Source organism: Camelus ferus, chromosome 23 (genome assembly GCF_009834535.1).
Source record: "Camelus ferus isolate YT-003-E chromosome 23, BCGSAC_Cfer_1.0, whole genome shotgun sequence".
Lineage (NCBI taxonomy): Eukaryota > Metazoa > Chordata > Mammalia > Artiodactyla > Camelidae > Camelus > Camelus ferus.
The window spans coordinates 3,074,036-3,092,170 of NC_045718.1; the positions used below are offsets into that span (position 1 = coordinate 3,074,036).

At 39.8% G+C, this 18,135-nt stretch overlaps 1 protein-coding gene across 1 annotated transcript in view; it reads left to right on the forward strand.

Annotated features, from left to right (window-relative positions):
- The first annotated feature begins 15,304 nt into the window (after positions 1-15,304).
- The window catches only part of USH2A (usherin), a 640,561-nt gene continuing 637,730 nt past the window's right edge, over positions 15,305-18,135 (forward strand). The window contains exon 1 of the mRNA XM_032466772.1: positions 15,305-16,432. Within this exon, the coding sequence (XP_032322663.1) occupies positions 15,954-16,432 (479 nt within the window). The 5' untranslated portion in view covers positions 15,305-15,953. The remainder of the gene's footprint in view (positions 16,433-18,135) is intronic.

Consider the following 18,135-nt stretch of genomic DNA (forward strand, 5'->3'; position numbering starts at 1 on the left):
GGACATAGAAACATACGGAAGGTTGTGTGACGACTAAGGCAGAGACTGGAGTTATTATGCACCACATCCCAAAACACCAGAATGTGGAAAAGGCCAAGAAAAATTCTCTCCAGAACCTTCAGAGGAAGCACGGCCCTGCTTTCCTAATTTTGACTTCCAAAACTGTAAAAGAATAAATGTTTATTGTTGGAAGCCACCAGACTCGTGTTAATTTGTTGTAACAGCTCTAGGGAATGAATACAGACTATTCCAGGAAACTTTGGCTCCTAAAATAAAACATATGTACCATCCATAAGAAGTTCAAAGAGTGATGATGCAAAAATAAACTGAGAGCTATTTACTGAAAGCATCTGCGACATTTCTAAAGGTTTAGTGATATTTGGAATTGTTTTTAAAAGGATGATTCAGCATTGCCTGGTCTGATGTAGGGTGGGAGGAAGTTGCAGACAGTCAGGATAAGCAGAACTGTGAAGCCATGTTGTTGGGCTTGAGGGACTTGGCTGGGGTGGAAGTGCTGTGACTCACTGTGGCCAGAACAAAACTGGGGCAGGAGACTGTGCAGTCAGGCCATCCAAGATGGCTGTTCTTTTGCTCTCTGTGCATCCACCACTCCACCAGGCCCTGCTTCACTCACAGGACTCGCCAGTCCTCTTAATTACAGGGCTTAGTCAGTAGCTGCCTCGTGCTTGCCCCCAGCTGCTGGTTTCCCTGGTAACTGATGAGCCAACCTGACGTCAGTTCCTCCTATAAAGGGTGGGCTCCTCCCCCAGTTGCACACGGGTCTGCTGTGATGCGGGGTCGGTTGGTCCAAGACCCTTAGGCTTCGGACGTTTAAGATTTCCCCCGTCCAACAAACCGTTGATGTCTGTGTCACTGTTTCCAGGCATTTTGAACTCTCAGTTTGGCAACAGCTAGGCTTGCAGGCCTAGCCAGGTGTATCCTAACAGGTAGTAAATAAGGTGGAGAAGTTGGGAAGTGGAAATAATCTGAAATGACTTGTATGCTGTTCTAAAGAGTCTTTGTTTTATTTTGTACGCAGTTTAGAAGAAGCCAAGATCTTCCGGATGGAAAGCAACGTAATCCGACATTAGTGTATGGGAGTTAGGAAGGGCACATGTGCTTGGACCTGAATCCTGGCTCTGGGGCTTATTAGGTATGTAAACTTAGGCAAGTTTTTTACCATTTGCCTTTTGTCTGTAAAATGGAGTTACTGAAGGCAAAGTGCTGATGTGAGAAGTAAATGAATTTAACAGGAATAATTCGAGCAGTGTCTGGCATAGAGTAGGCCCTTAACTGAATATTACTTCATTATTTTCTAGCGTGCATTTTATTAATATTATTAATTAAAAATTAATTTTATTAAGTTCACTCTGGCAACAGTGTGGAGGAGCTGAGTCAGAGGAAACAGTCGTGAAGTAGTAGCATTCATTTCAGGAAAAGTCTGAACAATGAAGTGAGGATGGAGAAGAGGTTTTTGGAGATATTTTTTAGACTCAAGGGGTTGATCATTGTGATATGAAGAACTGGAGGAAAAAGGAAAGATGGTGGGTCAAAGATTTTCTGCCTTGACACAGAAGAGATACATCACTAGCAGAGAGCAGTGGCATTTGGGAGGGGCATGGCAGGGAGTGGGGACGACATAGTATTGTAGACATTGTAAATTTAAGGAGACTGACACGCAGGTAGGGAGGCTTTGAAGGCAGTTTAGAAGGCATGCGAGAGGAAAGGGAGTGGGTGATTATACTTGACGCGAATCAGCTGGTGCTTTTGTTAAACATCCAAACCTGCAGATTACGTTCGAATCCTACTGAGTCGAAATACCTGGCAAGCAGGCCTGGAGGACTGTGTTTTAAGAACTCTTCCTAGGTGATGCTTATGCATGTAAGAATCAGTGGCTTCTAGAAAATGCCAATCCTGGCTGTTCATTAGAATCACCTTGGAAACTTTTAAAAATGCTGACACCTGATCTCCCGTCTCCTAGAGATTCTGACTTCACTGGTCTTGGCTAGAGCCACAGGTGATTCTAGCTGGCAGCGAGGCACTAAAAGGGGAAAAAAATATTGAGAAGGCGGGAGAAAAAAAATGAAGGTCTGGAACGGATTCACATAAGACAGAAAGGAAGATATTTCGAAGGCAGGTGAGGAAAAGTTTTTTAAAAAGTAGGAATAGATAATATTAGTAAACTTGATGGATATTGACAAAGGAGAAACAGGACTGGAAAACAGGCCAGTGGATTTGACCAGTAAGAGTTCAGTGATTTAGGGAGCGCATCTTCAATGGAGTGGTAATAGGTCCAGGAACAAAAGAAAGGTTGAGGACGCGGAGACAAAGAATAGACTCTTCTTTCACCAAGTTTGAAGAGATGGAACAGCTTACAGCAAGAGCAAGTTTAGTATTTTCTCTATATAATATATAAATGAAGGAATATGAAAAAAAAAACCTTAGAATATTTGTAGTTGAGAAAAGTACCAGAGGTGATATTGAAGCCGTAAGAAAGTATATTTCAAGGATCAAAATCAGAAGAAGCTGAGAATTTTCAGTGTAGAGAGTAAAGACAAAGTTCTCTCCCTGAGAATGAGAGGTAAGGGGGAAAGAAGGGCTAGTCCTCCAGGGCGGGAGCACACATACCATCATTTGCTGTGAAAGGGGTTTGGGGGATGTTGGAGGGCTTGAGGGAATGTGAATTGTCTTCATGGGGAATGCAAGAGGACACTGACAAATGACCAGTAAAGACACTACTGGATGGTGTTCCAGAGTGCCACTGGGATGCGAAGTCCTAGATTTATAGTAGCAACAGACGATACAGCTGAAGCTGGTGTGTAGAGAAGGCTGTCCAGCCTAAGGGCTGGCATCCCGATCATGAGCTGCGTTATAGATTTGGGTTGTTTGTTTGCTCATTCATTCATTTAGCAAGTTGGTAATTACCAGGTATGTAATCAGACAAGATGCAAACATGCATAGTGGCCCATCTCTTTGAGAGCTGCTGGGACAGTAAGTCTCATGATCAGCCTTCAAGTAAGGTTTACCTGTAGCCCATTTTCTTCTCTATTAAATGTCTCATTGGGCCTTTGCCCATCCTGCTCACCTCTCTTGGACTCTACCCTGCTTTTGATTATTTGCAGATTGTATTCTAGTCCCATTTCAGTTCTGGTGGCCAGTCCTACATCTGCCTAACAAAGAGCCCCTTTTTTGTGGTCATAGTGTCTTGTCGAGTCAGGTTACTCTTTATTACATTCTCACTGCAAGGTGCAATTCAAATAGAGAGTATTTATCCAAGTAGAAAGAATTTTACAACCCCCTACAGTGGTACTTTAGGTTAAAATTATGGTCGATTCATTTGCCCCTGCATAAAGTGAATCCCTTATTGCCAATAACTTCAATCTTACCAAGTACTCATTCAAAACTGCTTTATTCATTTTTTTTTCATCTTCATGGCTTTTTCTCAGATGATCCTTCTGAACGTGTTTTCTCAGTGTAGTTCTGTAATAGCAGCATCGGAGGCATCTGAACACACTACAGCCACAATGGGCTGCTTCTGTGGATCTCAAACTAAGGGCCTTCCATTCCCCCCTAAAATAAAATCCTCTATTTCTTCTTTTTTTTTTTTTTTAAAGCAAAAGGCCAATCCCTAATTTCAAGAGTTTTCTTAGAGTTGATATCCATTCCTTAGTGTGGCACAGTGCCTGGTAGGCCATAGATGTTCAGTATCACCCAAATTGCTTTCAGAGGTACATTTAGAATATAAGAAAATGTCTAATATTAGAATATTCTGAGATCATTGCTTTAAATGACAGTCTGGCATTTGGTAAAAATTTAGTTGGAGCTAGAGTTGATTCTTGTTTTTCTTCCTAAATATTGTCTATCTGTAATAAATTATATAATATCCAGGTCTCAGCATCTTGATAGCTAAAATAGTGGTAGTAGTCATTATTGCTGGAGGCTTTTATATAGATTAGATGAGATAGTATTTCCAACATGATGCCCGAGACATCCTGTGCATTCAGTTAACATTTATAGTATTAGTATTATTACTGTTTCAAAGGGATTGCTCACATACTCATGTTCCTTAATTTCTTCATAAGCAATTTGATTTTACATGTATAAAAAAATCGAATGTAATCAGATAAATTCATGGGTGTGTAATGAGGTAGAACTCGTGCTGGTCTGGTCATCAGGAGACCTGCGTTTTGGTTCAAGCGCTGACAATAATTAGCCCCATCAGAATTGAGCCTGACTTCACTTCTCTAATATGCAGCTTCCTTTTCAGTAAAATCTCTTACTTCTCAAACTATTTGTTTCAGTTTTACTGGTATGATGGTATGTGCAAATGTTTTAGAAATTTTTTGTAAATAGATTTTGCTTAAATTTTATTATCTTAATCATTTTTCTAACTATTGCACTTCCCTTCTTGAAGCCTTTTGCTTCTGAATCTAAAAATTATATTAATAAATCACATAACTAAATTACATGGAGAGTTAGAGACCTTTTTGAAGAGTTTACTGATACAGCATATTTCATATTATTTTCCCTAATTAGGACCAAAAAGCTCTTAAACACATACTGTTTGCCTTTTCTCTTAAGGAGAAGTAATTTTCTTCCTATCATCATGACTTTGATGTCCTCCATTTTACTCTTAAGTATAGCACACATTTTTTCACTCTTTGGGAATGTGTTAGGTATTATTGAGCAGGATTGAATTTCTAAGACCAAATATACCCTCTCCCTGCCTAGTTCATTGTCCCCTGAATCCTGCTGTATGTTTTCATGTTTCCTCCCTCAATACAATGGCACTTTTCTCAAGAACATTTGGAAACCACACACCCATGTGTTTCAGACAATCCAGGGCTTTCCCACTTTGTAAAAGAGGGGGGCCACATCATTCTGAGGCGCGTGGCTCTTTGCAGAAACTTGAACCTTAATTGTTGCCGATTGCCTGTTTGGCTGGAGCTCAGTTCTGTGCTGTGCTTGCCTGTTGTCCTTTTCCACACTGTGTCATTTTCATTTTCAGACCCACACCCATCTATTTGTCCTGCTCACCAGCCATCAACTTTCCTGCCGCTGCCTGTCCCATACTGCTTCGCAGCTGTTATTTCCCTGGGAGGCTCAGCTCTAGGAAGCCACTCTTGAATTCACCTGCCAGGCTCAGTCTGGGCCCTTGCCCAGGTTGAGGAGAAAGAATGGACAGGAATTAGATGGCCTGCCACATGCTATCAGTGATATCAAGTTCTCCGTGTGTCCCAGTACAACCTGAAATAGCCTCATGGAGCTTTTATGCCTCAAACAAATACAATTCCTGGGCCATCTGAGGGTTTGCATAATTTAAGAAGTATAGGAACACGTGTTCAACAATTTAGATCAGAGCAATAGAATGAGAACTGCTGGGACCTAGATACTGAATAAAAAACTGAGGCTCCCAAAAGTTATTTATAATATCCTTGTTAATGCTCTGAACATTCTCAGAAAAATCTGGAAATCTGATGCAATTTCCTTTAGAGTGCTGAATTGTTTCTCTGCATATTTTTATAGGAAATACATGTCTTGTAAATGTAGGACAATCTAATTCTAAACTAGGTGCCTTCACTTCTGTGATTCCTGTCACTTGAAAGGCTCATTGTGTTCTCTATCGATAAAAACCATCAACTCTCCAAGCAGAATTGAACACCCCAGCCTTTCATAAACCCTCTGAGTTCGGTCTTGATATAAGATGATGCTTTGGGTACTAGGCCCAATACCAGTAACCTGGGCTTTGCCACTTGTCAGTCAAGTGACTTTGATCAAGCCATTTAAGCCCAGATTCTCATTTTATTTATGTATATTTTTGGAGTGATACTGTCTCTGTCCAATTTGTAGGGTGGTTATAAAGATCCAATGAGATAATCTATAAAAGTGTAAACAATGATAGAAAAATGTAGGGTAGTGTTTCCTCACATATACTTGTTCTCTCTTTTGTCATTGGATAGACAATTAGAGAAAAATTCAGTAGAAATAAATATGAAAAAAGACAGAGAGAGAGCTAATAGTAAAAATCCAGTCTATGTTCTCTATTTTTAATCCCCCAACAACCCTAGGTGGTTGGTAATATTCCCATTTTACAGATGAGGAAGCTGAAGCAAGAAGAACTTAAGTAACCCTTCCAAAAGCACACAGCAAGTAGGTGGTGAAGCCGGGATTCTAACCCAGGTTGTTTCTGGAGCTTGGATTCTTCACCACTAAATGGTCCTACCTGTTACAATGCTCTGGGTGATGGTAGGTATATGGTCTGTTCATTATACTTTATATATAAAACTATTTTTGAAGTCTTCCTAAGATATACTATGACCCTCACCAGCTTCTCTGCATCTCATGGGGATAGGGCTGAGTGTCAACAGCAAGGCATGGGTCTCTGCTGGTCTTTTCATGACTGCCTCTTCTGACTGTGAGACATTCCTTCTCTGTGGCTTCCTAAGTCCTCGGGGTCACATTCTGCGGGGCAGGTCTCTGGCTGCTCCATCAGGTCATGCTGTCGTGTGGCTTATCTCTTTATGGCTTTTTTTCTGGGCAGTGAGAGGCTCTGATATTCCCATTATTCTTTAGGAGGCAAATGCTCCACTAGGAGGATTCTAAGCCCAACCTGGAGGATCAAACAATTCTGAGAAGTCAGCTTCCATTGAGCCTCTGGGTGAATCTCTAACCCACTCCAAGGAAGGAGGCTTCCCTTATATGAATTACTGGCATTGTCCTAGAATTAAGACAGCTTCTAACCGAGAGCCAACTAAGGAGGGTGATAGGAAGGGGATTTCCTTGCTGCCCTGCTAGATGGGGTGTGTGACTGGCGGTAACACTGTCTCACACATGATGTCCTGCTGACAGTTCTAGTTGCTTCCTCTGGTTTGACTTGCTGTGCTTATATACTTTCTTATTCTTCTGTTCCAGCCATGTCCTTACCGGTCCTCTTCCTACAGACCCTTGTTTGGGAGCTTCCTTTCTCTTGAAGAGTTTTGCTTACTGGAATCAGTTATCTCCTTTTCTAAGACCTGTCTGAGAAAATTGTTGCCAGTTCTTTTTTTTTTTTTTTCTTTGTTTGTTTGGGTATCCATTTGCCAACCAACTGGGTCCAACATTATTAAAGGGATTCTAACTTCTTATGGTCCAAAGAACTGCTGCTTCCTCAGATATAACTGAAAAACTAAAGATGCACTAACTGCTTTGCAGGCATTACAAGTAGACACTTGCACTCTGGAGGGTGAGCCGTGCTGAAGGGAGGAAAGGTGTTTTTATGGATGCAGACTAGGTCATTAGTTGTCCACTGAGTACACTGGCCTCCCTTTCAGGTACATCTGACAGGACTGTCAGCAGTTTTCCTGCTGCAGATGTAGCTGTGCACACAAATGCAGCAGGTCCTGTGTATCGCATACGGCCGTCCCTACTGTCAGTCAGTCCTAAAATCTCAGTGGTTTAAAACCACGTGGGTTTATTTCTTACTCATGCTACGTGTCCTGCATGTTACGTGTTCACTTCAGGTAATCTGTGTGTTCTAGGTGTTGTAGTCGTATAGAGACTGGATGGTGGAGGCACACCAGGGGAGAGCGCCACTCCAGCACTGACTCTTTAAACTTTGACCTACTGGTCACACATGTCACTTTTACTTGTGGTCTACTTAGATATGTTCTTAGGTGCTTTGTAAGTAAGGACTTAGCAAAACGTCAGAAACCAAATAATGTGTGAATTATTTCTGTGCAACCCAAAAAAAAGGTGATTTAATTTACTCTGAATTTTAAGCATTGCAAGAGATTATATTGGCTTAGAAAATTGCAAAAGAAAATGGATGGAAGTTTTCAAAAATAGGAGGCTTTTTGCTGAAGGTTATCAGAATGGTGAATCCATTCGGTGTAGAATATACATACTTCATGCTTGTAGAAAAAGATCAAAATTCTAACAGTAGGGGCATAATGAATAGATGATGAAATGTGGATGAAGTCTTCAATTTTTTCTCTCCATATTGCTTAAAAACACCTTTTTTTCTTTTTCCAAATAGTGCTTGTGTACTTTTAAAAGAGAAAATGTACGGGTTGGAGGAGGAAAGAAACTCAGTTTTTCTTCACCTTATTAAACATGCTTTAAATGTTTATCTGGGCACATCACTCTGAATGGGTGGTACCCAGCTTAGCTGTCTCTGATTCCAGACTGAGAATCCCTTTCCTCCTCTGTTTCAGGAGCGATCTGCTAGCAGCCAACATCCTTTCTATCCAGCTCACTGTCAGCTTATCAACGCAGTGATTTACCTTTAATGTATCTTGGTCTCTCTGTCATACACCCTCCTCACTGGGTGGTACTCATTTTCTGAAGTTTAAATTTGCCAACGATACCCTAGCCTGGCCCACCATCCCTATTTTATTTGTACCCTTGGTTTAGTATTTCAGGTTGACAGGACTACAGCCCAGGTCGCAGCCTGAGGCTGATTTCTCTGTATCCTCATCACACCTGGCATTGATGCTGCCTTTACACATGAAATAGATGAGCCAGTCAAAAACACTGTTTTTTTTTGTTGTTGTTATTAATCCTTTTTTAACATTTTTTTATTGATTTATAATCATTTTACAATGTTGTGTCAAATTCCAGTGTAGAGCACAATTTTTCAGTTATACATGAACATATATATATATATATATTCATTGTCACATTTTTTTCTATGTGAGCTACTATAAGATCTTGTGTATATTTCCCTGTGCTATACAGTATAATCTTGTTTATCTTTTCTACAATTTTAAAAACATTGTTTGAATGCCTCTCGTGTTAGAAAGGCTTATTTTTCTCCAGATGCGAAGCCCTTCCAAACTTCAATTTTGCATTTGTGAAATGAGGTGATAATACTTACCTCCTAGAATTGTAGTAAGGATACTATGGCTATGTATACATACATATGTACATAAACACACATGTGTAGATCCTGTGTATGGTGCCTGCTACCTATGAATCACTCAATACATGGCATCTATTGTGATGACTGTTACGACTCTAAATCAAGCTTCAATTATCCAAGAACTAGCCATCTGAGTCTTCAAATGTGAGGAAGAGTAAGCATGTAATTTAAAAACCCAATGATTCATTTTAGGATTTCTCATCTACCATGAAAGCTTGAAAAGATAGGAAAGCCAAAATCAGAATATTACACTCAATGCACTGTGCTTGCCCATTTTAACCTGTGGTGGGATAATTGGTTGGATAAATGTGTTAACAGTCAACTGGTATCATAGGAAACTGCAAAGCACAGCGGGAACACGAAGACATAAGAAAAATGAGGAGATCAATGCATAGCAGAATCTGTTGTCACAGGAAAAAGTCAGTGATTTATCGATAGATTCTTATCAAAGGCATTGAATGGTTTCCAGTTTTCTGACACTACCAGAAGCCACCACTGTGAACATGTGGAATATACCTCCTGGGTGCTTAGTGTTAGGGTTTCCTAGTGAATATGTGCCAGGGTGAGTGTGCTGTTTCTTAGGATTTACGTAGCTTCAACTTTTCTAAATGTGCTAACTTGTTCTGTAAAGCGTTTGCGTCAGTTTACCCTTTTGCCTGAAATATTTAGAGTTCCTTTTGCTACATACCCTCCCTAACAGTTGTCATTGTCCTAGTGTAAAATTTGTACAATTTAGCCCATGTAAAACAAAACCTCTCTGTGGTTTTAACTTGCCTGTCCCTAGTGACTGATAAAGCCCAACACTTCCTGTAAGTTTATTGGCCCTTCTTGTTTATTGTTCTGTGAAACACTTGCTTATGTCTTGTCTTTTTTTTTTTTTTTAAGGAATTGGAGTATTTGTTTTTTTCTAATAGAAATTATTTAAGCCTTCTGTTTATTAATCCTTTTCCCATTACATGTGTGACATGTCTCATGTTGTGGTGTAGGTTTTCACTTTATGGGAACATTTGATGAACAGAAGTTCTTGGTTTTAATGTAGTCATGTTTGTTTATCTTTTGTGCTTTATACTTCTGTCTAGTTTAAGAAATATGTTCTATCTTCAGGTCATTAAAGCATCTCCTTTAATTTCAAGATCTTAAAGACTTGTCTCTTACTTCCAGATGGACTGACACTTGCATGTTAATTCCTATGTGTTGTGAGAGGTAGGGTTCCAATCTTATTTTCCAACGAGGGTGATTAATCTTCTTTGCAAACTTTGCTAACTAGTTCATCCTTTTTTTTTTTTTTTAGTGATATGCAGGGACAATTATAAGTCTAAGTGTGTGTGTGAGTCTCTTCTGGTGGTTCTTGATGTTTCTATTAGATTTCCCCCCTATCTGTGCACTACTGTTGCCCACTCCTGATTTATATGACCTTACATACATCTTGATATCTGTTAGCAAAGTCCTTCATCATCTTCTACTTCTGCAGTGCCTTGAGTGCTGTTGGCTCTTTGCTCTTCTTTATATGCTTCAGAATAAGTTTAGAACAAGTTCCATGAATAACTCTGTTGTGATTTTTGTAGGAATTGCATTGGATTAACAGGTTACTATATGAAAACATCATTCTGGTGATAATCAGTTAATCCAAGAACATAATATATCTCTCTTTTCGTTTTAGGCCTCTTAAATGTTATTCAAAAAGATTTGATTTTTTTCATAGTAGTAATGCATTTTTTAGATTTGTTCCTAAGTACCTAGTGATACTAATAGCATCTTTCAGTTACATTTTCTAATTTGTTTCATTCTCTAACTGGCATAGAGAGTACAGTTGATTTGTTTATTGATCTTTGCATCACTTAGATTAAGCTGTTAATCTGCAGTAATAATGAACAATAAAATTTCAAAAAAGAATTCCTTTAAACAGTAAGTTTTATTTCTCTCACATGCTATGGGTCTAATAGGGTCGGCAGGCAGATTCTGATCTATTGTCTTCCCAGCCAGGGCAAGAGGCTGATAGCGCAGCCACCATCTGGACGTGGCAGAGTGAGAGAGTGATCATAGGAAATTGCACTCTGGTCCTTGTGGTTTCCACCCTAGTAGGTGCTCCTATTTCATCAGCTAAAGCAAGTCACGTGGCTACATCTAACTCGACAAGGGGTCAAGTAGTCTGTGCCTAGAAAAAAGGAGCCAAAACGGATGAACAGCATTAATCATATGTAATCTTCTCTCCATAACCTAGGTCAAATATTTGCCTTTAAATTTTGTTATCTACAGAAACAAATGAGATTTGGTAATCATCTTCAGCGCTTACGCTTTGGTATAATAATGTTTTCCTTATTTTCATGCACTGGCTAGTAAAATGTTGCCTAGAAGCAGGGATAGTAGGCCTTCTTGCTCTACTCCTGATTTTTACAAAAGTGCTAATTATTGTGGTTATTATTTGCGATGTTGGTTGTTTTTGTAAATGAACTGGCAAGTTACAGAAGTTTTATTCTGTTTCTAGTTTATTAAGGATTTTAGTCCTAAATAAATAGATTTTTAGGAATTTTAGCCCTAAGTAAAATCACAGAAATTTTTAAAACTCTTTTTATGGTGAATTATATTAATGTATTTTTAAGTCAAACTAATTTTGCAATTCTGGAACAAACCCAATTTGGTCAGGGGGTTTAAGCTTTTTATATATTTCTGAATTCAGTTTGCTTATGTTTTATTCAGAAAATTTTGTGCATTGTATGTATGAGTGTGATTGGTCTTTAATTTTTCTTTCTCATATTCCTGTTTTATATTCTCTCTGTCTCACTCACACTCTTGGTTATAACTGCCTTGTAAAAAAAAAAAAAAAGAAGTTGGGGAATGTTTGTAAAAATTGGAACTATAGGTTTCCCAGATGTGTGGTATAACTGATTTGTGCAACTATCTGGGCCCACTGTTTTCCTGGTGGGAAGAAATTTAACTGTAAATGAGAATAAATAGAACAATTCATGTTAATGTCTTAACATTTACTGTTCTTTTTTACTGAGGTGTATTTTGCACAAAGTGCACAAATCTTAAGTGTAAAGCTTGACCAACTTTTAATAATGCATCTGTCTGTGTCACCACTACCCATATCAAGATAAAGAAATTTCAGCATTTTTGCTGGTTTCTTTGAACCCTTTCCCATATCTTCCAGTGTTTTAAAGAGAGAACACTATTCTGACTGTCACCATAGATTTGCTTTGACTGTTTGCACGTCATGTAAATGGAATCACACAGGATGTTCTTGGTGTGTCTGCCTTCTTTCACTTCATTACAATGTCTGAGACTTATCCACGTTGCTTGTAGCAGTACTCTGTGTTTCATTGTGCTATCTCCTCCCAGTGTATGAGTATACCACAGTTTATTTATATATTCTGCAGTTGATGGACATTTGGGTTGTTTTCATCACTTTCTTCTTGACTCAGTCTAAAGTTGGCAGTGTTAAGGAACTTGGCCAATTCCCCTAAGAACTCAAGTTTAATTCTCATAAAATTATCTACAATATTTTCTTGTCTTTGTAATCCCATTGCATCTGTAGTTTATGCCGCTAGTTTCATATCTAATATTACTTACTATGCATCCGCCGTTCTTTTTCTAGATCAGTTATGCCAGCGGTTAGTCAATTTTACATTCTTTTTTAAAAACCCACCAGTATTTTATCCTTTTTTTTTTTTTGGAGGGGTAATTAGGCTTATTTGTTTATTTTTCGTATTTTTTTAATGGAGGTACTGGGGATTGAACCCAGGACCCTGTGTATGCTAAGCACACACCCTACCCTCTACTGAGCTATACCCTCCCCTAGTCAGTTTTAATAGTAAATCCATGGATGCTGAAAACCTAAGGATACCCCTTGATTTTGTCCATCAACAGGAGCTAAGTAAGCCTCAAGTGCTTGAAAAACTAAGCTTATAATAAGCTTTGCCACAGTGAGTATAAACTTACAGCTGCGTAACTAAAATACCATTTTCTTGACTTTTTACAAGAATATTCTGATTCAATGTGACATGATGTCTTTACAACTAGAAAAAAATTGCTAGGAACTCTTGGTATAAAATTGAGAAATGGTCACAGATCCTTTCCATTCTGTTAACGTGTGTCTCTTTACAGGGTGACTCTCTTTGAAGAGTGGAGTCAATTTCACAGCCCTTGAATCTGGGCTTGGTCATGTGACTTGCTCTGGTCCATGGAACATGAGCAAATGTTAATTTGCTAACAAGCAGAGGCCTGAGTAGCACTTGGACATTAGGGCCTCCCATCTTCTGTTGTTGGGAATATTTCTGCTATGGTCAGAATGAGCTTGGGGTAGACTCCCATTACTGTCAAGCAAACTGCTCGATGAGTGAGTTAGACCATATCAGACCATCTTAACTGGTCCAGAGCAGAAGAACCACCCAATGAAACAACAAAAATATATGAAAAAAAAAATAGCACATGGCTATTTGTATTTAACTAAACTTTCCTCCTCTACATTTTAACTTTTTTTTTCCCTATGTGTATTCTCAGGCACTTAGAGTAGTGGTGGAACAGTGGGTGCCCAGTTCATTTACCAAATGTGTCTTCAGGGTTGATAGCACTGAATTGCAGAATTGGAGGGATCTGTCAATCCATTGTCTGCCTTTGCAGATTACAGGCAGAGTTTCTGAATGTGGAGCAGTGTCGCTAATTTTAGATGGTCTATTTTGAGTCATGACTTCCCACCACACAGCAGGAGCTGTTATGTGGTAGAAGATTTCTCATCCCCAGAATGTTGACCCCAAAATTACACTGAAGCCCAACAACTAAAAACTAAAGTTAATCCTTGGATTCACAAGGCGTAAGGAAAAGCCAGCCATTGTATAACTTGTTTGAAGACAAATATTGGTTGCATGTTTTGTAAAGAGGTCTGAATAATCCATTTGTCTACTTCACTGTGTCCTATATATCTATTTCCAAACATATTTTCCCAGATTTTTAGAAGTCCTTACCTATTAGCTGGTTTTAAATTAAAATTTACTTTTTAATAAAAAAAAATTGCCCTTGCAAGATTGTAATAACCAACAGTTAGAATGAATAGGATAATTTGTCAAAAGGTGAATATTTCCTCTGGAAGCACCTAGTTCTGATACATAAACTTGATACTTAAAAGGGTGGTCATCAGGTATCTCTTGGAAAAGAAATTAAGTGAAATCTGAGAGAAGACACTTTGGATTTGTCCCTGGCTGCCTTACTAACAAGAAACACCATGCAAACACTCTCTCCTTCCTAAACATTTCTCTAAAAATGATAAATCTGTCTAAATATTATGTTTTATTTTACAGAAATTAAAAGCACAATTGGCTGGTTGTTTTCCAAATGAGTTTTCCATTCTTAAGATACTAATGGAGGAATAGAAGTGTCAGTTGCTTTAGGATAGTTCTCATTTAGGATAAAACATCCCAGATGGTTGAAAAGAGAGAGTTTTGGGTGAAATAAAACTGCATAGAATTGACATCAAACTATGCATTCATAAATACACACATTCATAGCCAATCAAGCAGCTAAAAAAGCCAGCAATTCCTTTGCTTCTGCAGTTTAATTAAAATCCCTGATCTTCCAAATGCAACATTTAGAGATACCATCAGATGCTCTTCTTAATCTAGAAAAGCATGTATATTTAGGAGAGGGTATTCTGGGGTGAAGAATGCAGTGACAGCTGAATGGTCAACAGAAACTTTCATCAATGGACTGTGCTTTTAGGGTATCATTGTGTCTGTACACCAGAAAAGAGGGCACTGGGAATTACTCATTGTGTTCCTGTGAAATAGTGGCAGATCATTGTGATGACATGATTAAGTGGATTGAGGTGCATGCAAGTGGGGAAAGGGGGAGGGGCAAAAAAGATCAGCGGATAAGGTGCACTGCTGCTTTAAAATTATGCATGCCTGGCCCCCTTTTGGTCCCTCCCACTGCCTGAGGCACCTGCTGCAGGCTTGGGGAGCTTAGTTCCAGGCGGGCCAGCAAGCTGACTGCGCTGAGTTTTTCAGGTAACCAAACATTTGCTGTGCAGAATCCCTGACTTGGGCACCCAAGTCTTCCTTACAGTAGTCCTGCTGCTGTGGCCTCTTTGCTGAGAGTAGCAAAGTAGCTGGGGGGTGACCGCTGCGTTGCTAGGCAACAAGGGACAGCGGCCCTGGGAAGAGCCATTTGTCACACTGAGGGGACTGGTTGAAATGCAATAAAGAAAGGGTAACTCAGCTTATTTATCAGTACAATTACTGACACAGTATTCAGGGTCCACATTTAACCTACAAATGCGTAGTCATATGGGGAAACACACGAGCCTTTGCTAAATACTGAGGCGTGGGACGGACAGATGGTGTTGGGTTTCTAATCAGCTTTACTGGGAGCTTAAAGTTGCGGCTGCACATGCTGGGATGAGGAGGGCAGGCCCGAAGTGCTTTGCCAGCTTGATTTGGGACATCTGCAAGTTGGCCCTGTGTTCCAGCATCCGTTGCGTGTGTAAAGGAAATCTATACAGTTCTTTACCTCGTCAAGTAGGGTGGATCATGCTAATTCCCTGGGGTGGAGCAGCCGTCTGAAATGACTGGGGGAAATGTATTAATAGAAATACAGATATATATGTGTATAAAATCTGGTTGTCCTGTGAACTTCTAGAGTGCTTGATCTACCCAATGAGATGAAGAGAGTTACCCAAAGAATGAGTGTTTTAGTCTAGATAATGGATTTCAGATGTTTCTCAAGAAGTTTAATGTTTCTGCCTGGGCCTCAGAGTCCTCATGCTCAGAGTGAACTGAAGTTTTAAAGATGTAGCAGGTTTTCCTTGACACTGTGACACTGTTTTTTGTTTTTTGTTTTTTGTTTTTTTCTTTTGATTCCCAGACACCAGCTGCTACACGTCTTCACCATTGCTAAGAAGGCCTCTGCTGTTACCCTGGTGTGAAAACACATCTGCAGTTTCCCGAAAATGGAGCATCTCAACGTTACTTAATGCACCCTGCTCCGAAGCGTGGCTGGCGAGCGCCGTTGGCCTTGTTTATTTAAGAAGACTGTATCAGAAGGAGAATGCTTTTTTGTAAACATGCATTGCCTGGCTCTTTCCCTGGGCTTCTTGTTGCCTGTCCCGGAAACACTGCTCTTGGCCTATCTAGCGTCCCTGCCGTGGGCCGACTCGCGGGGCCTCTTCCCCAGGCTGGAGAATGTAGGCGCTTTCAAGAAGGTTTCAGTTGTGCCAGCCCAGGCCACGTGTGGACTCCCGGCGCGGAGCATGTTTTGTCAGAGCCCGGCGGCTGCGGAAAGCCTGCGGTTCTGCAGCCAGCGGGTCTGCGTGCAGGACTGCCCCTACCGGTCCGCGTCCCCGGACCCCACCGCCCTCTTTGCAGCCGGCCTTGGGAGCTGCATCATGGTGGACCGGCGTGATCTGCGGCCCAATTCCCAGAGCAATTCTTCGAGTTTCATCTTCGGAAGTCACAAGAAGTGCTTTGCTTCTCCTCCTGCTCCGCTTCTGGCGGCATCATTTACTCTAGCTGTGTGGCTGAAACCCGAGCAAGAAGGTGTAATGTAAGTAGGAGAGGGAGGGTAAGCTTTCCTGGGATCCCGAAAAATCAGTACGAGCGAAGGCTCTTGCAACTTCAGTTGTAAACTCGAAATGAAGGCTAGCACTTGGGAACACATGTGACTGAAGACCAACTACTGCATTCATTCCTCGTCAACTTTATATTCCAAACATTCCCCCCTAAATTCCCTCTAAATTTAAAGTAGTTTTCTCCTTTCCATGGATGAAGTGAAACCTCCAAAAATAGTATGTTAAAATAACTTCCTTGCCGGGGACATGTTTACACCAGGCTCATTTTTATTTGCAGTAGTTGATCTAAACCTTTGGTCTTACTCTTCAGAGGCTAAACCAGGCTCAGTGTGAGTTTTGAGGCATGGGGACTAGTAATACAAATAATGGCTATTTTCAGTGTTGGTCTAGGTTTGTATAAACAACCTGCCCTCACTAGACTGTAAAATTTCCCTGAGGCACATAGCTCTCTCATCCTTATTTTCCCAGGAAGAGATGTTTGTTTGACTCATGGAAAATTCTCAGTCATAGGAGTTGAATAAATGAATGATTCTCCACCTTTGAGAGGAGGTAGCTTTCAGCCCTTTACCTCAAGTTGCCTTCATCTGTTGGAAAGTATAGAGATGAACATAAAAGATTCTCAGAAGCGTTCATGCCTTGGATCCCAGTAGGGATCCCTTCAGTGAGTTCCGATTGGGGCTTCCTTAACATTTTTTGTTATTTTATATAATCACCTGTTTTTTTTCATTCTGTAATCATTTCTTAAGATGATTTCCAATGTTTCGCCTAAGTGTTTGGAGTCAATATGGAAACTGGAATAAGTAAGACAGTTTTGAGGCACTTTTTTGCTTATATTTCATCTTCCCATAGGGCATTTGACTTCCCCTGGTGGTGTTTCTTTGTGTGAGGATGTTGGCCATGTATCTAAAAACTTGTGAGACAAACCAGAAAAGTCTTATGATCTCATAAGCAAATATGACTTAAATATCTTTGGTGTTTAGTTTTAGTTTGCCAAGTGAAAGTTGGCATATTTTCATTTTGTTTTATTTGAAGTGAAAATCATCACAGACCATTATCCCTATTTCTGTGTGTCCCCTAAAAGAAAACCCTGTTTCCGTACTGTTTGAAATGTCAGTAAATGCAGCCTACTTTAGTTTATGTAACTAATATCCAAAGAGTCTTAAAAAATTGTCTCTTGACATATATGGCTAGGGTGAAGTATTTTTTCCAGGCTTTTTCCAAGGGGTATGTCTCTACCAGATTCATCTTCTATTGGTATCATTTTGTATAAAGAAGACAGGAGTATTTACAAAAGCGGTAGCACATGGTTTACAGTTTTGAGAGTTCCATGCGTCAAGGTCGTTTCCATTCTCAAAACCAAAAAACCTATGGGAATTAGGGGAATTTCGGGGTGTTTGCACTAGATAAGTAAAACAAACAAAACATGGATTATCCAATTATTGTTTATCCAGAAGCAAAATAAATCCAGTTCCTAAATATTTTGCTACCTGCCTTCCTCTCACATTCATTATCTACCAAGGCTAGTATGTTTACAAGCAAACAAAATAGCAAGGAAGATAATCAATAACATATTAAGAAATGCATTTTCAGTAAGCTTGGGGAAATAAGCCTGCATTTTGCAAATACATTCTTGAGTAATGGTCAAATTGTAACTTGTAGATTTAAACTCGAGAGAAAA